Genomic DNA, 6,244 nt, shown 5'->3' with positions numbered 1-6,244 from the left:
GCCTCGGGAGGGCGCGGAGAAGCGCTTGGGACGGGTCCCGGTCCGCGTCTCACCTTCGCTTTGTTCCCGCTCTTCTCCCCTGGCTTTAGCTACATCCGGTACTCCCAGATCTGCGCCCAGGTGGTTAGAGCAGCGATGAAGCCTCAGTACAAAGCAGAGGCCGAGAGGGCGGCGATGGCCACCGTGAAAACCGTAAAACCCAAGAAGGAATAAAACGTAAGTGACTGGGGAGGGCTGGGGCACCTTCCGGGAGTGTTTTGTACGAGAGGCGAGCCGGGTTAACGACAGCCCTTAATGCTCGATTCATTCCGTGCTGTATGTGGAAACTACGCTCTGATCTTCAGGCGTGAAACTGGGACGGCTGGCTGGCGGCTCCAGCGCAAACGTGTGCGGGTGTCTCTGCCTCCTGCTTACGTGGGGGATAGGAAGCTGCTTAATCTCATCAGTTCGTAAAGGGGGATGATCTGTCAAGCCTTGCTGTGAATGATTGGGGTTAGGTAAAAGTTGGTCTGGGCTTAGCAGAACGGCTGGGTTCCTGCTGTGATGTTCACAGGTTTCCTGTCTCGCTTTACTAAGCCAAGAGACAGCATCTGAACTACTGGTTTATTGTTCAACTAACTACTGCTCAGTTCAGAGACAGCGTCTGAACTGCAGTTATTCTGACCAGCAGCACATCTGTGCTGTGGAAGACGGGTGCTACTTGTTCCTTTATTTGTCACATTGCTTACATCATGAGCAGCTGAAATCTCTGCTGTTCTCAGTAGAACTGCTCCTCTTCCTCCTCTGAGATTAAATATTACTACCCGTTGTTTGGAGTGTGCCTTGTACATACTCTTGAATCGAACAACTTGTGTTTTGACTCTCTCCTAGGAACCATCTGTGATGAATACACCAACAGCAAACTGCAGAGCTGTAGGCAAGCTCAAGACTGCGATATGATGTCATCACGTGAACTGTAAAACTGGCCTCTGTATGCAAATCAGCATGCTAATAAAAGTAATGTCTGCTAAATGAATGCGTGGAAACTGGTGTTCCTCGTGAAACAAAGTCTCTGTTTTGCAGGAAGTGGATCTTTCCTGGTGTTACAACAGAGGGCTGTTTTTATCACAGGCCACTATTCAGTAGCAACCTGTGTTTATTTGTGAGGCAAATCTCTCGCTGGATTTCACGCTGATAGTTCCGGTACATAGATGAGCGAGAGATCTAATTATTGTTTAAAACTTTTCTGTCTGCTTCAGAGTTTTCTTCACTGACACCTGTGTCTACAGAGAATGTAGACGTGTAATTCTGATAACTAGGAGCACCGCTGTCAGTTCTCCGCTGGAAGCGGTACGCTCTTGGCTTCGACCTCTGGCATCACGTGTTAATCTTCCATTTATCCTTAGAACAAAACTAACTTGGTGACGATGACTTTGAGGCTCGGGGTTGCCACTGAACTAGAAGCAGGTTGTTTTGCTGTGCGTGTGCGGGACAGGATCCCGTTCCGGAGCTGTGTGGGACGCTGAGCAGCGCGTGGGCAGTTGGGAACCTGGCGTCCTGTTAGAGGTGGGGGAGGCAGCGGCACAGAAATCCCTGGACTGCGCTCCGACCGCTCAGCTGTTGGTTGTCACTTCACTGGGGGGTGTAGGACACGCGTTCACTGGGAAGCAGTAGGAATGGAGGGGGATGCTCCATCCACCTGTGGCCAGGGGGTGAAGTCGTACTTGCAGCTGTGTTGGTTTGGGGAGCGTTCGTGTGTTCCTGCTGCTGTGCGTCTTCACTGCAAGTACAACATCGTCCCACTGCCCAGGAAGACGCAGCACAGGCCTCAGGTCTGCGGTCACCTGGGCGCTCCTGCTGCTGGCTCGGGTATGAGGCATCACTTGCATCAGAGTGTAATACACTCACTCTTCTAAGAATAAAATAAAACAAGCTCAATTTCTTTTCGTGTAATTTAAAGTTAGTCCTTACAAGAATAAATTATGATTTTTGTCTATCAAGTGTTTCAAGTATTCACATTTTATAGAATGGAATATAACTTTTATTTTGGAGAATGTTATAAATACAGGGTTAAGTAGATGTTGTGAATGGCAAGAAACTTCCTGAAAAGTTACATTTTTGACCCGGTGATTGCCGTGGAACAGGGAGATGCTAACTAGCTGCAAACCATTCTCTCCATTTTGCTGTACTGAATGATAGGAAGAAAATTTACAGTAGTTAGTACATGGGGAAAAAAATACCACACCAAGACTTTCACAGTGTTCACAACTTTGTACGCTAATATTAACTCAACCTACAGCTTGAAACAAAAACAAACCACGCAATGGTAATGACATCTGCAATAATAGAAGCCAGCAGAGTGATAGAACTATGAAAGTACTTTAAAAAAAGGTATGAATGGGCATGTTCAGTCTTTTGCCCCCATCCCAAAACTTAAGGAACTGAACTTGTCTGCATCAGCGTGAGGAGTGTGTAATGAAGCAGGTACTGCCTCTGGAGGCGTTTTCCTGAGAATAAATAAATGTGGGGAGTTGACAGTGTATTTTACTGTGGCTTATGACAGAGACACAGTCTATTACATTCAGTATCTGGTGAGGACGTCCTCAAAGTGACTACGTTTACAGGAAAGGCTGCTATGAGACAGCTTCTCTTCATGGTGGCTCTTCTCTGGGGAGAGATTCAGGGTCAACAGTTGTTCAGGAGAGTCGAGTGTAGCTGCCATTAATTTTGAAAGCATTGTATTGTCATTTTGGCCAGAGGCAGAGGAAACGATTGTACGGTGTGACTTTCGGTATGCAGATGATGGCCACTGCTTTTCGTTAGTGAGTGTCTGCAGGCTCAGTTGGAGAACGTGTTGATACTGCCATTGTTTTTATGGTGCTTCCTTCTCCGGGCTGGCTTCCACTTCTACCTCTTCGTATTCTTCAACATCTGCAGTGGCATCCTGGTACTGTTGGTACTCGGAGATAAGGTCATTGGTGTTACCTTCTGCTTCGGAGAACTCCATTTCATCCATACCTTCACCCGTGTACCAGTGGAGAAAAGCTTTTCTTCGGAACATAGCTGAGAACTGTTCGGAAACCCTGATGAAGAGCTCCTGAATGGCCGTGTTGTTGCCTATAAAGGTAGCGGCCATCTTCAAGCCTCGCGGTGGTATGTCACACACAGCCACTTTGACGTTATTAGGGATCCACTCCACAAAGTAGGAACTATTCTTGGTCTGGACAGCCAGCAACTGCTCATCCACTTCTCTGGTAGACATTCGGCCTCTGAAGATGCACGCCACGGTCAAGTAACGTCCGCGACGAGGGTCACAGGCTGCCATCATGTTCCGTGCATCAAACATCTGTTGAGTAAGCTCCGGCACCGAGAGGGCTCGATACTGTTGGCTACCTCGAGCCGTCAGTGGAGCAAAGCCTGGCATAAAGAAATGCAGGCGAGGGAAAGGCACCATGTTGACAGCCAGCTTCCTCAGATCCGCGTTCAGCTGCCCGGGAAAACGGAGCGAGGTTGTGACGCCGCTCATCGTTAGGGATACTAAGTGGTTGAGGTCACCATAGGTGGGATTGGTGAGCTTTAAAGTTCTGAAACATATATCGTATAGAGCTTCATTGTCGATGCAAAAGGTTTCGTCTGTGTTCTCGATTAGTTGGTGGATGGAGAGGATGGCATTATACGGCTCTACCACTGTGTCGGACACTTTGGGTGAAGGCACAACGCTGAAAGTATTCATAATCCTGTCGGGATATTCTTCTCTGATTTTGTTGATGAGGAGCGTGCCCATACCTGAGCCTGTGCCACCACCAAGAGAATGGATGAGCTGGAACCCCTGAAGGCAGTCACAGCTCTCACACTCGTTCCTGACCACATCCATGACGTTTTCAATCAGTTCAGCGCCTTCTGTGTAATGGCCCTTAGCCCAGTTGTTTCCAGCACCTGAATTACCTGTGAACAGCCACAAAGTTAACAAGAGAATTTTCAAAGGCTGCAAAGACGGGAGTTAAAAGGCCGCTTTGGGACAGTTGGCTCTAGTTAGTTTGCCGGGAGCAGGCTGTACGTACCATGAATAAAATTGTCAGGTCGAAAGAGCGGGCCTATTTTGCTAGACCGTAAGCTGTCCATCGTGCCAGGTTCCAGGTCCACCAAGATAGAACGGGGCACGTATTTGTGGGCTAGAACAAAAGAAAATGCAGGCGAACAATTACTGGTAGAAGTCAAAGACAGACTTAAAACATGCTCTGAAAAATCCATCCCACCTACAGTGGTTGGGGGATTTATTTTTTTTTAACTACTTATTTTAACCGTCATGATGAATCCGTGAATTGCGCTGCCGACACCCTCGCAGAGCTGAGCACTTACAGTAAGCCTCGTTGAAGTACACGTTAATCCGCTCAAGCTGCAGTGTCGCATCCCCGTGGTAGTTTCCAGCAATGTCAATCCCGTGCTCATCACTTATCACCTCCCAGAACTAGAAAAGGAAAGAGGTTCAACACACTCAAGAAAGATTTAGTTCTTTTTCAGCGCACGTTCAGCAGCAGCTCTGCTGCGCGCACACAAAGCGGAGCTGTGCCTGCGGCGAGGGTGTTCTGCCATTTATTTATGTATCAGGTAGGGCAGGGATCCTCCTCTCCCCCCTCCCCAAATATGTTCACAGGAAACGTTCAGGAGACCATTTGCGCTGCTTAGCTTTCACCCACGCACTAACAGGTGGAGGCTCTCAATTTGTTCCCTTTATAGGAAAGGAAAACTTATGTTAGTTTAAATAATACAGGTACGAGTTGGTACGAGCTTAACAAGAAGTTTGGGGGAGGGGGGTGGACTGGGGAGGGCTGTGCTGAGACCTGTGGGGCTGTGGCATGGCGAAGCTGGCGCAGACAAACGCGTCTGCGAGCGATGCTTTCCACAAAGCTGTCGGTCCCGAACGCCCTATCTCAACGTTCACAGGGACAGCTTGTAGCGGGGCTCTTATCTAGGCAGCAGCCACAGCAGCGTCACCGTAAACACACCCTCCCTCTACAATGACCAGGCGATTTTAGTTTTAAAGATCTCCTGGTTCAGCATCCAGTCTCGCTTTGGGTGTACCAAGGCACCATTGCCGACGCCTGCAGGGTGTATTTGTGTGTGTGCACTTTTCTACAGGTCTCGCCAGACATGAGCAGTTTCCAAGTCACAGCCAACAGAAAAATACAAACCTCTCAACTATCACACTGGCTGCGTTCAAACTGTCTGGGTCTAACGTGACACTCCTTGGCCATCCACAGCTTGCATTCCAATAGGAGAATCAAGGTGAGATTTGTGGGAGCAAGAAATGGAGGAAGAACCCAAAGGAACAAACCTTCAGCTGTCATGTGCCTTCAAAGACATCCCAGCCCCAAATTAACACAGAGACTTTTTTTTACAACTTCCTGCTTAACAATTAAAGAAAAAAAGACAGACATTGCACAGCAAAAAATACTGTTGGTTTTTTTTTTCCTAGTGCACTAAGACAGCAACGAGCATCCTCCTCTCGAAGGAGCAGCCTGCCAGTGTTAGAGCTACACACAGCTTCTCCCAGGGACGTGACTCCCCTCACAGGAGCCCGGTGAGGCAGGATGCCTCCGCTGCACTTTGTGCCGCTCTTAGAAGAACCCAGTTGGTCACCGATAGCACAGGTCGTTCCGCAGACTGGCACAATCCCATACTGACGATTGTAAGGTGGCAGAGTTACTGCTGTGTGGCTGGACTGGAGTACTGGCATCACCACTTCGCAGCCCTGGCGTTACTGGCTCCTGCGCGTGGCCCAGTGTTTGCAGAGCAGGTGAGAGCCTCTGGCAACGTGAGTCCCAGCAGGAACACTCCAAGCACTTAAAACCACTGAGCCAGAGCTACCGCAGATGTCTCCTTCTTTGACAACTGTGTTACCAACAACCTTTGCATGAAGCACAAGCCCATCTTACAACTTTTGTAGCAAAATACTCCTCTGGTAACGGGCCACGCACCCTACCGCTGGGTTAACAAAGCAACTGTCCCCCCCAGAGGTCCCCATCCATTAACGACGTTGACCTGCTGCCACTGACAGCACTTACTGCTAACGACCAATATTGACAGGAGACCTTACCTTGGCGCCAATCTGATTCCCACACTGGCCAATCTGAAGATGCACAATTTCACGCATTTTGGGTAGCTTAGACCTGTCGGTGGCCACAACCAAACACGGGTGTTGTAGTTGAAGACCCCCGAACCAGCCCTCTTTCTGCTGCTTTATCAGCTACACCCAGAGCAGGCC

The 6,244-nt window shown here is 48.9% G+C and overlaps 2 protein-coding genes across 2 annotated transcripts; one reads left to right on the top strand and one right to left on the bottom strand.

Moving 5' to 3' along the window:
* Positions 1-89: 89 nt before the first annotated feature.
* ATP5E (ATP synthase, H+ transporting, mitochondrial F1 complex, epsilon subunit) lies at positions 90-213 on the top strand (the record flags this gene model as incomplete). The annotated part of the gene is made up of 1 exon (XM_010131676.1): positions 90-213. A coding segment is annotated over one exon (124 nt), but the record flags the coding sequence as incomplete, so codon positions are not given.
* Positions 214-2,851: 2,638 nt separating this feature from the next.
* LOC104489509 (tubulin beta-6 chain) lies at positions 2,852-6,213 on the bottom strand. Its single transcript, XM_010131675.1, has 4 exons — positions 6,077-6,213; positions 4,339-4,447; positions 4,041-4,151; positions 2,852-3,924 (listed from the first exon to the last, which is right to left on the bottom strand). Exons 1-4 carry the CDS (start codon positions 6,131-6,133, stop codon positions 2,852-2,854), a joined length of 1,350 nt encoding a protein of 449 aa, XP_010129977.1. The 5' UTR covers positions 6,134-6,213.
* Between the last annotated feature and the right edge of the window lie 31 nt (positions 6,214-6,244).

Source organism: Buceros rhinoceros, unplaced genomic scaffold, assembly GCF_000710305.1.
Source record: "Buceros rhinoceros silvestris isolate BGI_N320 unplaced genomic scaffold, ASM71030v1 scaffold28952, whole genome shotgun sequence".
NCBI lineage: Eukaryota > Metazoa > Chordata > Aves > Bucerotiformes > Bucerotidae > Buceros > Buceros rhinoceros.
Note: the sequence above shows the minus strand (reverse complement) of the source record. Positions and strands in the feature narration are given on the sequence as shown.

Excerpts from the sequence above, each read along its gene's own strand:
- LOC104489509 (XM_010131675.1), bottom strand. The coding sequence starts at position 6,133 with ATGCGTGAAATTGTGCATCTTCAGATTGGCCAGTGTGGGAATCAGATT. Across the intron at positions 4,448-6,076 it reads GGAATCAGATTGGCGCCAAG|TTCTGGGAGGTGATAAGTGA; the intron begins GTAAGGTCTCCT and ends TTCCTTTTCTAG. Across the intron at positions 3,925-4,040 it reads ACCTGACAATTTTATTCATG|GTAATTCAGGTGCTGGAAAC; the intron begins GTACGTACAGCC and ends GGCTGTTCACAG.